The sequence below is a fragment of the Rutilus rutilus genome (assembly GCF_951802725.1).
Source record: "Rutilus rutilus genome assembly, chromosome: 15".
NCBI classification, from domain to species: Eukaryota; Metazoa; Chordata; class Actinopteri; order Cypriniformes; family Leuciscidae; genus Rutilus; species Rutilus rutilus.
The window spans coordinates 4,584,310-4,602,345 of NC_140220.1; the positions used below are offsets into that span (position 1 = coordinate 4,584,310).

The 18,036-nt window shown below is 38.4% G+C and overlaps 1 protein-coding gene across 3 annotated transcripts in view; it reads left to right on the forward strand.

Moving 5' to 3' along the window:
- Window positions 1-18,036, forward strand: part of ipo13b (importin 13b) — a 56,882-nt gene continuing 38,846 nt past the window's right edge. For all 3 annotated transcript variants that reach the window (XR_014629934.1, XM_084431544.1, XM_084431545.1), the window contains exons 1-3: window positions 1-384; window positions 5,892-6,017; window positions 10,094-10,704. Coding sequence is in view for 2 of the 3 variants with exons in the window: in XM_084431544.1 (XP_084287670.1) it covers window positions 337-384; window positions 5,892-6,017; window positions 10,094-10,704 (785 nt within the window). In the remaining variant the exon portion in view is untranslated. The remainder of the gene's footprint in view (window positions 385-5,891; window positions 6,018-10,093; window positions 10,705-18,036) is intronic.

Genomic DNA, 18,036 nt, shown 5'->3' on the forward strand with positions numbered 1-18,036 from the left:
TCAGACCGACAAGAACGGTAGAGGGAGGACACACGCACACCGATCACCGAGACCGGACCATACAGAGACCCGCGAGCACATAGATGTGGCATATGGTCATATTTATCGGTCGTCTGAGATATGAATGAGATTTATCATGAGTGAAATATGAGAATGAGAGACATGAGCTCGCGCGCACCGGCCTGATCGCGCGCCGGGCCAAATCAAATTCACCTCAGTGAGATTTATCAGCGTTATTATTGTTATTATATTAATCAACAGGCCTCTTATAAGACATACGATTATAGATTGTGTTCTAGAGAGCGAGAGGAGGTGTGTGTTATAGTAAACACTGCGATGGAACCGGACACAGCCGCAGACTTCACTGTGGAAAACGTGGAGAAGGTAAAATAAATACGTTTATTATCATTCTGTCAGTAGCTAATGTTTTTTTACAAGGTCATTTACTGGTCATTTACTCTTAATGAAAACTTGGAAATATTGTGTTATACATTCATATGTTGAAACATATTGTTGGGCAAGAAATAATAATCATTGGGATTTATATATATAATAACTTAACTTACTTGTCCAACAACAATATTCAAAAAATCAAATACATATATATATCGTATATATAATATGTAATATACTGTTGTTGTACAAGTGGATGATAAAGATCATGTCCAGAATAAAAGCAACAATTTTTATTTAGCATTTAATGAATCCTATTTTAGGACCATTAAGATTTTAGTTATATTTATTTGTTTGTAATATTCAATATACTCAGGTTTGATTAGTTTCTCACTGCTGTAATTTTTTTAACCAGCATAAATCAAAGTAAGTTCTTCCATAATGAGAAAATTGGAATAATATATCATAATTGCTCCCATTACAGTAATGAGAATTAGATTTATTAAGGAGATTGTGGGGTTTAATGTGCTGAATTGTCATGAAAACTATACGCCATTGCTCAAAATAATAAAGGTTTAAAAAGACTTGATGTTCTTTAAGCAGCAAAATATCATTGCCTATCACTTTCTTTTGATTTTATGGTGAAATATGACAAAAAATATCGTTTTGACAGGTGTTGTGGGATTCGCCTGTCAGCATCAGTGTAAAAAATGTGATTGGTTGTTCTCGCTTTCTATTTTTGACAACTTTTGTTGCTGCACGTATTCATGTGATGCCTCTGTCTATTTCTGAGCGTAATTATTTCTGTATGTCTGATTGTAATGCAGCTGATCGGGTTACAATCGTGAAACTCCTGTTCATCATTAGATTAGATCAGAGAAAAGAGAGTCGTATCGATCCATCTGTGAGGATGAGGAGAGGAGAGCGGGTGGTGTCCCGTCCGTCTCATCTCTGCCTGGTGGAGGGTTTCTCATCTTTACCCTTGACAGTCGCTGTCAGTCCTGCTCATGCGATACATATACGCTCATAGTTGTTATAGCTTTTGATCCCAGTAACAGCAAACATTGTGTTTTTTAGACCAGAATAATTTCCAGTCATGCTTCAGTTTGTGTACAGTACTGCATTTACAGTGGAAGTCTTTGGGACTAGATATTCAGGAGGGTTTAAAAGGAGAAATGTTACATTAAAATTTGTGTTAACGCACTTATGGTTAATACATGCATTTAATATATCAAGGTCATGTACTAGGAATGCCACCGTATCGGTATCGGCCATAATGTTTTCAGTATCGCCCCATAAGAAAATTTGACTTATACATTAAAGCCGATAAATAATGGATTATTTCCTTCAGCTGAGACACTTAAGATGCTCACTGTTCGCCGTGATGCTTTTGAATAGCTTGAAATATGATTGGAATCACTTCAAAAATAAAAATAAAATTCAGTATGATAAAATCATATACGCTACATAAAATTATAATATGAACATCATTATAATTATGTGCCTGGGACATGGATTTTAATGGTGAGACTTTTGTTTTTGTAGTTAGGCTCTTAAAAAGTGTATAGCCTAAAAATGTAGATTTATCGGCCAATGTATCGGGTATCAAAAATAAAGAATTATTGCTATCGGTAAAAATGTTCATATCGGTTCATCCCTAATGTACACACACACACACAGTTATTGGACGTATGCTTTAAAAATATATATAGGTGTGTTATATGAACTGTCAAGTTGGCTAAAGCCGGGTGCAAACGGTTTAGTTTTAGTCGCTTATTTGTACAAAATCATGACAATTTCTGTGTTCGTGGCTCCTAAACGCTGGTCCTACGTCGTACAGTGAGAGAGGCTCAACGGTGTCAGAAATTTAGCATGATCATCTCACAATATTTGCTGCTACGACCTTCGACCTAAGTCTAGTAGCCAATAAAAATGCAACATGAAATGGCGAATTGATCAACTCAACCAAACTACTTTCCTCGAGCTCCATTTGCAAAATTGGCTTGCCAAGTCATCCTCGTTTCTCTAGTCATGACCGTTTCGCTTCATCCTCTCTTTTTTTTTTTCAGTGCGCATAAAAACCATAATTGCCAGAGTTTGTTTACCACACTAGCACATTCTGATGACGTTTTATTCTAATATACTAACTTGCGCCATATGATTCAATAAGTGTCATCAACGTACAGTCTACAAACATGTCGTTACCCAAGTTTATTAGATCCATGTGTGATTTGTAATGATCTTATAGGATTGCCAAAATCTGTAGCAAGCATTACTGATTTAATCCTGATTAATCCTGAGAAACGGTCCCGAAAATTCCCAAACTCTAGTCTACTTTAATTTCTGGTTATCAGTTTTGGCTGTTGTTTTCTGATGCTCTTATGTGTTGGAACTCGCTGTCAGATATAGATGGTTAAAAATACAGTTCAGCCTCTTCTTGGAAGATGTGCGATCGCTCCTGTATCAGGACGTCACTGTCTCGGTCCTTCTTTCACGGTCACTCTCTCTCAGTCTTGTTGCTGCACGGCGGGCGACGCACACAGAGGTCGTTGTGTGTGTTTATTGTGTATTGTTCTGGGCGGTGTGAGCGTCAGGCGTAACCATCAGCAGAGAAGAGCGGGTCATTATGCAGAAAAATGGGAAATGTTCATGTCAGTTACAAACAAAATAATCCTGACTGCGTGATTTGTTGGTTATCAGGGTTTAACAATAGTAGGATTGCTGTTCAGTCAATCATAGGAAACTTCATATTTTGCTGGAGATGATCAGACTGAGATGTTTGACTTTACATGTTTCCCATGTGAATGTGTGTTTGATTATTCACCCAGGGCATCTGGAGTGTGTGTGTGTGTGTGTGTGCAAGGGTTGTCATGTTCCACTATTGTGTCTCGACCGTTAGCATTGCTAATTATATCTCTTGGCTTGTGTACAGGGATTCGGTTGTTGGGGTAACATGATATATTTTGCAAACCATTGAGTGTTCAAACCAGTCAACAGCCACGTCTCACTGTGATTCTTACACACACACACACACACACACACACATTCATCTGATATATTAGTGCTGGAAGGTCAAAAAACGCATAATGTGATAATAAGTGTTCGTTTTGTTGTTTTTGTTTACTTGATTATTTACTTCTGACTCAATGGAAATGAATCACAAAAATTCCGAGATTTAAAATTCACAACCACATGGCCGATGATGTCAGAACAACCGTTCCTGATTACTCCAGATGGGCCGTTGAACACGATCCCGAAAATCTTTAAATGTCTGGATTTATGCAGTTTTGGGGGATTCAGAACGAACAGGTTTTTGAATTGTCCACTGGGAAGCAAGTCGTGTTTACAAAGTATTAAGCTGAGTTTTCTGAGGAAGAGCTAGTAGTCCATGAATTGTTCAATGACATCGACCTTATTCACAGCAGCGCCATCTTTGATTTTTAACGGGAATGAAAGCGAGGCAATAAGGGATAGACATGCATCTCTTCAGTGGGTTCGTGCTGTTATTTATTATGTTTTTGGATTGTTCTGCTGACAACACTGCACAAATATCTTTCAGATTTCAGTAGGCAATAAACCCCAGACACGAGCTGTGGAAAAAGTGATCAAGGAGCTGTTTTTGTTGACAAAATAGAGCAAAATCAGGCAGCGCTGTGTCTAAAATGTAGCCTGAAGGTCCTTGCACACTTGAGTCCGAAATGTTCCTATGTGTTTTTTCGTATTCGTCATTCGGTGGCTCTGAATTTGTCAAAACGCCAATCAAAATGCTATAAAATCAATATCACATTTGCACTCCTGCTGATATTTGGAGAAAAAATGCCACTCTTCGTGCAATATTGATTCACTATATTAAATTATATAAATATAAAAGACATACAGAGGTATTTTTACCCCCTTATCTTGAATATTGGGGGCTTTCTAAATGCATTTTAATAGACTAAATCACACAGTGAAAGCATGCGCACTAGTCTAACCTACTAGACTACATCACGTAGTGCATTGCACTAGAGAGACTAGGTGTGTTTTTGTGAAGTGAGGGACATACACTCGATAATGTCAGATTGCACATCGTTAAAACAACAATCACAACATTATTGTAGACGATATATCGCACACCCCTACGGCCAAGTCAGGAATTTCATTAAAAAATGCATTAAATTTCATGTCGTAAATCCCCATAACACTTGGAATATACGACACGTGTCGCATGGGATCATTCTGTGAGACTTTTGCTTCTTTTTTTAAAAAGCTTGATGCTGGCCAGAATGTGGAGCAGAATTTATACTGATAGTACAAATGCAGACAAATGCCTGTAGCGCAGCTCATAGAGTCAGATTAAACGAGTGATTAATAGATGTCTGGGTAAAATGGATCCTACAGAATGACTGAGTCATCGCACACACACACACACACACACACACACACACACAGGCAAGATTGAATGCGGTAACCATGTCAATGGACCAAAGTCATTCAGCGCTGGTCTTTAAGAATGAGTTTGTGCAGAATAGATGGTTGCCATAGAAACATTTCAAAAGATGTAGCCATGTGCTTGAACACCCATTTATACCATATTTATTTTTAACCATTTTAGCATCTCCGGCTAATAGCACTCACTCACTCAAATCTTGATCGCACACAGTTGGTATCATCATGTCACCAGGTTTACTCTGACAGATGGCTGTTTCTCATGGGGTTTCTAATGTACTGTGACACACACACACACACACGTCTAATTCCTCTCTGATCGCATTTCATTTTTATATTTATGATATTAGTATTTAGACTAAATCATAAAAATAGGTACACCTTAACAGTGTAGTGATATAGATGTTTTGGCTAATAATATATCAAGATCAGTAAGATATATATATATATATATTTTTTTTTTTTACAGCAAGGATTGCTTTAAATTAATCAAAAGTAGCAGTTGAAACATTTATAATGAAAATAAATCTTTTGAACTTTCTATCAATCAAAGAATCTGCATGTGTCATGATTTCCACAAAAATACTGACACTGAAGACTGAAAATTCAGCTTTGCATCACAGGAATAAATTACATTTTAAAATATATTCAAATAGAAAACGGTTCTTTAAAATTGTAATAATATTTCACAATATTACAGTTTTTACTGTATTTTTGATCGAATAAAATGCAGCCTGGCTGAGCAGAAGAGACTTGTGTGGTAAACACTTGAAGCTTGAATAAATTCCTGTTATTTTTTGAAAGAATATGTCATTATTCGCTGTGTTATTTGCCCTCCCAGCATATAAAACGCTTTACTTGCAGAAATGAAGGCACGTGCATCAGCAGTTGTGAGACCCGTAGATTCACTTTAAGAGCACACACTTTCATATATGTGTCTGCTAAACTGCCTCGCAGGAACCCTGGGGTTAATAAAGCATTATTAGATTGCACTCTGGCCATTATGGAGCACATGGATATAATGTATCTCAGTCTAAAACTGTCTCTCTCTCTCCCTCTCCCTCTCTCAGGCCCTGCATCAGCTCTATTATGATCCTAACATTGAGAATAAGAATCTGGCTCAGAAATGGCTGATGCAGGCTCAAGTGTCTCCTCAGGCCTGGCAGTTCTGTTGGGTTTTACTGAGACCAGAGAAGGTAAGAACATCCCGTTCTCTCTGTTGCACTGTCATTCCCTCCTTTTCTATCTGTGCTTGTCCTTTATACCCAGGTTAAAAGGGATATTTCACCGCTGGAAAGATGAATGTGTGTTTAAACTGGGTCATTTATTTAGTAGAAATGTGAAATTATTGTAGAAGTTGGAGCCTTCTAGACTGAGAAAAGCCAGAAAATGTATTTTTGGCTCATGTGGATGAAAGACTACAACTCCCAGAATGCACTTGCTTCGCTGTCCTACGAGGCCACTCCCAAGCCACGCCTACCGGTTACAGAGGGCAGTATGGGAAGAAATGATACAACTAGGCTACTAGTCGACTCGAAACTGAAAAGACGGCGTTTTATCGTGAGATCCCCCTATGGGCGGGTTGAAGACATGCGGGACGAGCTCCTCCTACTGGCTGTAGTCTCTCGCCTCTGGACAAAAAAGCCTCTGATGAAGCTAAATGACGATTTTTGCGTCATCAGAGTTTTTTTTTTCTGACACACAATACAGAAATCTCTCGTCTCAGGGGGACATGAGGGAGGGAAGCACGGTCATTCGAAAATACCACCGGGTTTCTACTGATACAAAGCTTAATGCTAATCGGTGAAGTATCCCTTTAAATGGCTTGGGAATGCTGTTTCACAATGACTTTTACTATTTCTGGCGGTTGCATTGCAGCAGCTGCCGTTGCATCAACTAAACTACACATCTCAACCTCCGTTTTCTATTTCATTTGGTTTCATTTGACAAAAAGATGTCATCTGAGTTATATTTCGTCGTAACATTTACAAAAAAATAAGTCATTATGGTTTGCATAAAGAATGCAAATGTGACTTCGCAACTTTCCATCCCTTCCTAAATGCTTTGGCATGTAAACATCGTTAATGTTTTATAATGAGAATTGATTTTTATTTTATTTATCACAGTTATGAAAATGGAGGGGCCAAAAATGTGTTTAATTGTCATGGAAATAACATCATAATGCAACAGTATTAATCATCCTATAATTAAAAATAGGCTAAAATACATGCAAAATACATTTTCTTTTGATTTGATTTCGTAATGTGATTTCTGAGTGAAATATGACCCAGTTCTTTACAGGATTCTTGATATTCTAACAAAGAAGGTTCTTTGGTTTATTATCATGGATCCTGGTAAGAACTGGGTCATGTTTACTTTGTTTTACATGTTTATATTCTTTTACTTTGAGTCAAGTATGTTTGAGGATGAGGCCATGTCCCCCCCCTGTAAAGGTCAAAGGTCACACAACCTCTAAAGGTTACATGTTTATCTGTTGAATTTAGGTAGCTTCAAGTGACATTTGTTTTCTCCTTCCTTTACACAATTATTTAGCTTTATTTTTTATATTAATGTATGTAATTGAATCATTCGTTTAAGAGATTCGTTCAAAAACGCTGATTCATCCAGCAATTGTGATTTATGAGTCATCGAATCATTCATTCAAACAGATTTTTTCAAATAATTAATTCAGATTAAACATTTTGAACAGACTGCGACAATTAACATGTTGTCAGAACCTCTAGTAAATTACATGTTATTTTGTCTCGTCTGTTCAGAATTGTGGGAGAATCGATATTTTTATTTGAAACAGGAAAATTTGGATTCTCAATTTATTCTGAATCGTGCAGCTCTAGTGTCCGTTCAGATAATTGAGTTGTCTATTGCCTCTTCTTGCACTTGAATGGTTTAAAATCATTTGAATGTTTAAATTGGCAAGACTTAAGGCCATTGCACACTGAGTCCGAAATTTTCGTATGCGTTTTTTCGTGTTCGTCAGCCTTAAAATTCGTCACGCACAGAAACCTTGCACACTGAGTCCGATGCGTATTTATTAAACCTTTGCTGAAAAAACGCAAAAACAAAACAAAATGGATTCGTCAAGCAGTGAGGATGATTTTGTTGCCCTCTTTCTTCTTAAAAAGAGAAAAAGAAAGAGGAAATATTGTGTCCATCCAATCCTGAGATTGCGCCGAGAGGAAGGAGAGTTTCACCTCCTTATCAAGGAGTTGCGAAATTATCCCAAACGATTCAAAATTTACCTCAGAATGTCAGTGGAACAGTTTGATGCTTTGCTAGCGATACTGGAGCCACATATTAAAAAGAAGACCACCAATTTCCGTGAACCAATCAATCCTGAACAGAAACTGGCAGTATGTCTATGGACGGACACACACACACACACACACACGCGGCCGGCAGAAGCGCTGGGCAGACAGAACAGCTGTATACAGGTTATATTTTATTCAGTGTCTTTGTAATCCGCATTTTGTTTTTCATACAGTACTTGTGCTGCGAGACGAAGTGTATCAACTTGTCAGACGTCATTCTGGATTGTGTCGTTCGCTTGTACGGTGGCTCTGAATTTTCAAAAAACCTCACAAAACACTGGCTGTGGATGCGAAAAACGCAGAAAATCGAACCCAATCCGAATTTTTTTTTTACGGACGAAAGTTTCGTAGACAGTGTGCAAGCATGATTGACATAACGTGAGGTCGATTTTTTTTTTTTACGTGCAAAAATTTCGGATGCGAATTTCGGACTCAGTGTGCAATGGCCTTTAGAAACATGTGCAAATGATCAACTTTCACTCTATATGATGGTTAAACTTCACAATTACTCTTTACACATGCGTGGCGAACCGTGGGGCCGGTCTGTACGGATCATTGCCGATCCATTACACCTCTTACATATACAAGTGGAACAAAATGTTGTTTTTGAAATGTTATTTTAAAAATGTTAAAATAAAAATTATTATGAAAATAAGACAAAAAATGTGGCTTGTGACACACCTTTTGTTCTTGAATTCGTTCTTTTTTTTAATTACTGAGTGTTTACTTGTCTTCAATAATGCTTATTATTGTTATTTTTCTATGCTATTTGTAAAAAAAATTTGTTCATGATATTCAGCTACAATTAAATGTTTTGCAATAAGATTAAATGTGAATGATATCTAGTTTTTTTTTTTTTTTTTTTTTTTTACCTTTTTGGAATTTAAATTAGGAAGCGATAAGAATCGGAATCAATAAGCAGAATCAAAATCGGAATCGGAACCATAAAAATTCAAACCATAGCCAGCCCTACTGATCATCACAACACTGTGTCGACTAATGATGCAAGAAGACTTAAAGGACAAGTTCGGTATTTTACACTTAAAGCCCTGTTTACAGATCGTTTCTGATGAAATAGAACGGTTAAGATTAAAATTTTGACACATGCTGCTGTCCCGAGAATTTTAGGTTTATTTCGCTTTCCCCCCCACCTACAGAATGGGTGCATAGGTGCACTCGAACATATCCTTCCTAAAACGCATTAAACTTTCGTTTACAAAGAGATGAAACTCACCGAGTGGTCAGGGGTGTTCACTGATATGCTCATACAAAAATCGCTGCAAAATATGCTTTCCAACAGGTTTTATCGTAGTTTTTGTCCAACTCCATTGACTTGTATTGAAAGAGCTGTGTGAGGTACGGTATTACTCCGCCGCTTATTCTTCTGCTTCTTCTGTGTATTCAATGAAATGCTAGTGGTTTGCTTGCAATTGGCAAAGGTGCATTATCGCCACCAACTGGGCTGGAGTGTCTATTATTCAAGCTCTCAACGGAAGAATCTACGGGTGTGAGACGTTTGGAAAAATAGATCCACAGTTTTACAACGAATGGCAAAACACCTGTTGGAAAGCATATTTTGCAGCGATTTTTGTATGAGCATATCAGTGAACACCCCTGACCACTCGGTGAGTTTCATCTCTTTGTAAACGAAAGTTTAATGCGTTTTAGGAAGGATATGTTCGAGTGCACCTATACACCCATTCTAGAGGTTTTGGGGAAAGCGAAATAAACCTAAAATTCTCGGGACAGCAGCATGTGTCCAAATTTTAATCTTAACCGTTCTATTTCATCAGAAACGATCTGTAAACAGGGCTTTAAGTGTAAAATACCGAACTTGTCCTTTAATGCTCTTTGTACATTTCATTTGATTTCTTCTTCAAGTAGTTTATTAAAAAAAAAAACACACACAATAAAAAACTGCATGTCTTCCTTCTTCTCCGCAGGTTCCAGAGATCCAGTACTTCGGCGCCAGCGCCCTTCATACCAAGATCTCCCGCTACTGGGGCGACATCCCCGCCGAGCAGTACGACTCGCTCAAAACCCAGCTGTTTTCCCAGATCGCTCGCTTCGCCTCCGGCTCCAAGATCGTCCTTACCCGGCTGTGCGTGGCCCTCGCGTCCCTCGCCCTCAACATGATGCCCGAGGCGTGGCCGGGGGCCGTGACGGAAATGGTGCGCATGTTTCAGGAAGAGGGAGGCGAGGTGGACGGACGCGCTCGCTGCTTGGCCCTGTTGGAGCTCCTCACGGTCCTCCCGGAGGAGTTTCAGACCAGCCGGCTGCCGCAGTACCGGAAGGGTCAGGTGAGGGGCGCTCTGGGCCGGGAGTGGGTGGCCGTTTACCCTCTCCTGCAGCAGCTGTTACGGCAGCCGGACTCGCCTCCGCTGGTCAAAGCCCGCGTGCTCAAGTGTCTGTCGAGCTGGGTTCTGCTGGACGTTCCTCTGAACGAGAGCGAGGGATTGGTCGAGGCCAGCTTCACGGCGCTGGCAGATCCGGAGCTGTTCGATACGGCTGTGGAGGCCATCGTCAACACCATCTCACAGCCCGACTCACAGAGGTTAGTCTTCATCTCTGCACTACTCAGATAAAACACATGCAGTGGGGCAGGAAAGCAATGGAGTGAGAGAAGTGTGATGGTAGTGTGAGGAACTGAGCTGCACAGAATTATACAAAACCAGTTGAGGAACTTTATAGAAACATAAGAAACATGGAAGTGTACAAATGCAATGTTTTGCACACCTAGCGATGGCTGGTGAATTGAGAATTTTTTTCTGGCCATTAATACGTTTTGCATTATTTATAATGAACCTGTCGCAGAAATTGCTGGACTCATTATTTCACCCCAAAATTGAAGAAAATGTAATTTTTGCATTTGCATTTAGGACCATTAAGATTTCATGACAATTAAGCACCCCCCCCCCCCCCCATTCTTATATATATTTGTGCTACCTATAATGCTGACAATAAATACTCTATTTATTATCAGTTAATTTATTAAAATGTTTAAAATTATAATTTTTTTAAATTATTATAATTTATACAATTAATGTATTACAGGAATTATTTTATTACAGTTATGCAAATCTAATGAGCATCACCAAGGGGAAGTAAACAGTCCGGACTAATGAGAATTTGTCAAGTTTATTTTCTTTTTAGCCACTTACATGGAACAGAATGTTGTTTTTGAAATGTTGTTTAAAACATTTTGGGGGAAATCCTTAATTACGATACTATCGCAATACTTTAAGTTAAAATAAAGAAAAGTTTTCAAAATTATTATTACTTATTAAGACCTATAGTAAAAATGTAACAGAAATGTACATGGTGTAAATGTACAAATGGGCTTAGATATGGTCATGGTCCCCAATGCACGCCCTGTGACACCAGAATAGAAATATTCATGATTCTGAAGCTGAATATATAGAATTATTAGACACATATGCTTGCACTCTCACTGACTACATATATTTAAAATAATGTAGACCCTTTTTACTGGTAAAATCAGATATTTGGCATTATGAGGACCCGCACATATTCCCCCATGGCATTATTATACATTATATTCAACATTAAATATCGTAGTTTAATGTATTAATGTCACTGAAACTCTCTTCAATGCAGCCATTCGTTGGATCGCTTGCACAGACTTTCCCTGTGCTCGCTATGTCCTGTCTCTGCCTCTATTAACGCACTTAAGTGATAAGAATAGACCATCTAAAAATCTTTAAATCATCATACTACAAAAATTAAAAATGTGATATGGTGATTTATATGATGTTTGTGCTTTCACTTTGAGGAGTGCCGCTCCAGCGCGGATGCGTTTCCGATCTCAGTCAATCCCTGTTCTTCATATAAAACGATCGTGTCTCTTCATAAGACTTGGATTAACCGCTCAATTGATTATTTTTCAATGCCTTTATGACCTTTTTTTGGATCATTTAAGTTTTACGGGAATGGACTTTTAATAGAGGGACAGAAATCTCTCAGGTATCATAAAAAGTTTGGAAGTTGAACGAAATCTTTAAGGCCGGGACACACCAAGCCATCGGTCGGCCGATCGGACAACGTCGAGCCGTTTTTGAGCATCGGTCGGCTCAGTTTTTCCGGAGTGTTCTGCACCGGCGGCTCTAGACGGACGTGTGTGGTTTTTTGGGGCTGATTCAGCGTGTTGATTCAGCGTTGGGCCGTTGGTGTGTTTTTTTTATTTTAATTTACGATAAAATATGACCTGGACAAGTTCTTGTGAGATGCACCCAAAATATATATTTTTTAATGTTCTTATTTTATAATATATATTTTATAATTTGAGTAACTCTCAATCCAGTGTAAGTGACTATTGTTCTTACATTGTGACTTACATCATAATTGCATAATTAGTCCTTAGTCCTAAATTGTAAGTCGCTTTGGACAAAAGCGTCTGCTAAATGACTAAATGTATATGTAAATAATTAATAATCGCACCAGCCTTTTTCTTTTTTTGCAAAGAGCAAAGCATTTTTACATTTGAGTTATTAGTAGCTATTGTTATTGTTATTGTTTATGTGTATATATTATATTGTTCAAGCAGGCATACTATATATATATATACACATACTCACTTATAAGAAGTATAGATATACACTTCAGTATGCCTGCTTGAACAATATGAGACGCATATGCATCTTTAGGAATATCAGTAAATGAAAAAATGTGTACAACGTGATGGAAAGAGAGAGAAAATGGTCTGAAGGAGAACAAACACAGGTGAGAGGGAGAGATTGGGCAGAAGAGAGACAGAAACAAAGGCAAATTGAAACACAGTCACATCAGAGGAGGGGGGGGGGGCGGCGGCGGCGGCAGGTTTATTTCAAGGATGGCTGGCGTTTCCATGGAGACAGAGCGAGGGAGCGATGTCTTACGCTCTGGTTGGTACAGACTCGACGGGATCCCTCCCCTTCCCCCCTCAGAGAAAGCAAGAGCCAGCGGATGCTGAGGACGGGCCTTTAGAGGTGAAAGCTTCCTTGATTGTGGAAAGCTGGTGGTACGAGGTTAAAGTGCTTCTGCCCTGATGGAGACAGACAGTTGTTCACCGCTCAAGTGCTTGAGTCTAATCCTGTAGTTTAATAGTTTCTACAGGTGTCTCGCACACGGTTACGGCTGAATTCACTTCGCAGTGCATGAGGGATCTGATTAGGACTGGTGACCTTTAGCGGGAGGTTTGGGTTTTTCATGGGAAGTTTGTGCAGCAGGGCTGATGGGAAGCATAGAATTCTTTTTTTTATTGGATTTTTATTCTTTGTATTTCATTTTATTTTGAGGGCTAGATTATATTTTTTGTTTTATTTTAAATTTAAATGTGCACTGTATTGATAAACACTTGCTGTTCTGGAACTCATGAAGTCCACAATAACGAAAACAAAAGAGCAATTTAAATTGAATTTAATGTAATTCACCTTTAGTTTATTTATTTATATATATATATATGGAAGTGGTGATTTATAAAATATCAATCAAATATATTAATATTATTAATCAAATACAATATTGACAAGAGAAAAATGCTAGCTGCTCCTGGCTGAATAACTTCATAGTTTTAATAAGCCTTCTGAAACCGAACATTAACACGGAGTTATGCATATTAAGAATCTCTTTGGCTCATTTTAATTACATACATAATTAAACTGTGAATTAATTCCTTCTCAATCAAACTCTGACCGCACTGAATAAATATTGTTTATTTAGAGCTGCACAAATCTAGATAAATTGAGAATCACGTTTTTTATTTAGTACATTTTTTATAGAGATCATGATTCTCCCACGATTCTGAACAGACAACTAAACAAAATAACATTAATTTGACTAGAACTTCTGACAAAATATTAATTGCTGCAGCGTATTTAAAAAAATATTAATTTGAATGAATTATTTTTTTTTAATCGGTTAATATGAATGATTCCTAAATACTTAAATTGTTTCATTTCTGGACGAATTGTTTTGAACGAATCTTTTGAGTAAATGATTCAATGACAAATAAAAATGTTAAGTCGCCACCTACTGGCGTAACGATGTAATCGATAAGGTAATGTAATTGTCAGTGTTTATATCCGAATTCCGAACTATGAACTTTTATCCCGGTTTTTGTAACAGAAATAATGATGCTGTGTGGTTGAAAAGACTGTGAAGCTTTCATAACTAAACATGACAACTGCTCTCTCTGGGTCAGCGGCAGTGCCAACGTGATATGAATGTCCGGATATGATTTTGTCAAAGGTTTAATAGACACAGAGGCGAATTGTTGTCATTTAGGAATAAGAACTCGCGTGGGAGTTTGAAATGAGTTTTTTTTTTTTTTTTTTTTTATTAATCGTGCAGCTCTAGTATTATTAATGTATAATTTGGTTAATGCATTATTCGTTTTAACAGTTGCATGTGATTTTGATTTTTAGATTGGACTCCTAATTGTTGTTGACAGACGGTTGATTTGATGAGTAAACACTTGGACAGCTAGCGTGCGAGTTTTTACTCTCAGCTGTCATATTTTGATCTGTTGCTGAACGTGTGAAGTGTGTGGTCGACTCGCAGCCACTCAAATCTCTTTGTGTGGTGCTTTGTGTTCAGTATGGCAAGCGTGTCACTTGCTCTTAAAGGTCACATCAATGATTCTGCATTGATTTTTGTTATTCATTTCACCTTTGTCCTTTTCTCCATCATGCCTGGTGCCTCGTCCTCTCTCTCGTTATCCTCTGTCTTCATCACCTCATCGCCTCCTCTCACTGTTTAAACACATTACAATCAAGCCTCTCGGGAGGATGCCATTGGACCAAATGCATCCTGTTGCCAGGCAACTCATTTCATCTGTCTCCTGGTGTTTGAGGGTAATTGCACAGAGAGGCAGAGGGAGCGTCTGTGTCCGTAGAAACACAGTGAGATGGCAGAATTCAAACAAGGATAGCGAATTAGAGGTGAAAATAAGTCTGTGCTATGATAAATCAAACTCAAAATGGTAATTCTGAGAGACATGAAAGCACACACACATGATGAGAAACTCTGATCCTGAAATTAATGTTGTACTTATGCCGCATAATGTCATCCAAGGTTATTATTGTTAACTTATAATTGCTTGAATCTGATTGGTTGACGAATGTTCTAAGGTGTGCGATCATTTTGAGGGAAACGCACGGATAAAGTAGTTCCAGGCAGGTCTCGACCGCATTACAGATTCATATCACTTCGCCAAATGATTTCAGTTATTTCAAAGGTCCTTACAGCCGACAACAGCAGAAGAACCAAAACCCACAATGACAGTCTGTTTTGCTGTATCGCAGACAGAAACCTGGTTAAATCAGGTCAAAGGGTCTGTGAGGATGGAAAAGTACCTAACAAGCTCAGAGAGAAGATGAGTATAGGTGGTTGATACAAGATGGTACTAAAAACATGTTAATTAAGATGATGGATGGCACCGAACACTGCAGGTGCAGGGAATCATGTTACCTGAGATATGAAAAAAAAATGGGTGTGGCCAAAGATTTTTCCACCAATAAAAAGATGTCTCCAGGAAAGATGATTCTAACGGTAACAAGATCTCGAAGGCGGAGCAAAAAAGAAAAAGATAGCTGATTGGCTACCTGTACCTAGTGATAAGAAAAGGTATAAGACCCGAAGTTCGACCATTGCAAGTCAGATGAACAGCTGCATCTCACTTTGTTGCTTGTCAATAAAGTTAATTCTTCTGAGACCTGGAACTTCGACTCTTGAGAGATTTCTTTGAGACACGATCTGAGGACTTCGAAATTACATAAACAATAGGATAAAAAACCGACAAATTATGTCCATGTTTTTTGCCACAAAATTATGTTTTGTTATGAATGGAAAGCTCATATTCTCTTTCTCCTGCTCAAAGCACACACATACGTACAGTACGGATACACACTCGCACAGAAACGTATTGTCAGCGCTGCTTTGGCAATTTTGTCAGTAAAATAGTTTAAAGGGGTCATATAATGGTACATGCACTTTTACAAGTTGATTGTACTGAAATGTGTGTTGGCAGTGCCTGTACATAACCATCATAAAATGATAAAAATCCATCCAGTGTTTTTTTTTTAATCTTCTTATATGTTTTCCCCTCTCTCAAATCAAGCCGTTCGATTTTGTGACGTCACAAAATCGACGCCCCTCCCACGATTGTTGATTGACAGCAGCGTTTCAACACAGACCCGCCCTCGCTCGTGAGCGAGCTGTCAATCATAGTCCGCGCGGCTATTGTTGATACGCTGGAGCACTGTCTATGAGCAGAATGGCGTCTAAGCGATTGTGGTGTTCTGTTCTTGGGTGTAATAAGGAACACAGCATCATTTTGGATGTTCCTAAATCCGAACCGCTGAAGACGCAGTGGCTGAGTTTGTTTTCGAAGGGAATATTCCCCACGATCAACGTCAATGCTTTCATGTTTGCGCGAATCATTTCACACACCAGACTGCTTTACAAACGAGGGTCAGTAACGTTATAAAGCTGGTTTTGTTAAGAACTGCTCCTGAAAAAAGGATCGGTACCAACTATTCGTGTTCCTGCTGCACCTCCAGAAGAACTGAAGTGAGTGTAACGTTTTATTAACCTTTATATTAATATTTATATTAATCTTTGCAAATCGCTTGCTGCACGCTTCACGATGAATGCGGCTGTTTACACTCAGGGTACATTACGGCCTGTTTTCTATGTACGACGTTCTCAATATAATTCATAATCCCACGTTTATAATGAACAACGCGTTATGGTTATTGTGTTATTAACAAACGGTGTACGCACAGAACAGAGGGGCGGGGTGAGAAAAGCTCATTATCATTTAAAGACACTTAAACGGCGTGCTGAAAACAGAGCTGTTTTTGACCAGGTAAACTGAGTGTTTTCTTACAATACTAATGAGAATTTTTAATTAAAGTATATTACAAACTTTTAATTTAGACCCTATTAGAAGAATCATATTAGCTTGTACAAAAATGGCATTATATGACCCCTTTAACAACTTAAAAGCTATAAGACATTTTATGAATTTATTCACTGAATCTTGAGCTGTGAATGAGAGCATAGATCAGATTTATCAGTGATAGTCACTCTTGGCACTTGAATCCCGATACGTTTGAAAACTCTTCTTTTTCTCTGCGTTTTGGCCTTTCGTCCACATTAAAGGGTTAGTTCACCCAAAAATGAAAATTCTGTCAGTAATTACTCACCCTCATGTTGTTCCAACCCCGTAAGACCTTCGTTCATCTTCGGAACACAAATTAAGATATTTTTGATTAAATCTGAGAGCTGGATCACTCCTCCATAGGCTTCTAAGACACTATAACTTGCTGGCCCAGAAAATGTATTAAAGAGATCGTTAATATAGTCCAAGTGGCTCAATCTTAAGTTTATAAAGCGACGAGAATACTTTTTGTGCGCAAAAACAAACAAAAATAACGACTTTATTCCACTTTTCATTTCCTTCTCTCTGGGCCTCGAGTCTTTTCACGTAGTGTTTAAGCGCAGCGCTTCTGTGTTGCACGTCACCACGTATCACACACATGACCAGCGTCGCCCAATAGTGAGCCTACGTGGTGACGTGCAACACAGAAGCGCTGCGCTCTTAAACACTACGTGAAAAGACTCGAGGCCCAGAGAGAAGTAAATGAAAAGTGGAATAAAGTCGTTATTTTTGTTTGTTTTTGTGCACAATTTTTTGTGTCAGCAAGTTATGGTGTCCATAAGCCTATGGAGGAGTGATCCAGCTCTCAGATTTAATCAAAAATATCTTAATTTGTGTTCCGAAGATGAACGAAGGTCTTACGGGGTTGGAACAACATGAGGGTGAGGAATTACTGACAGAATTTTCATTTTTGGGTGAACTAACCCTTTAAGGCCCATTTTTCGT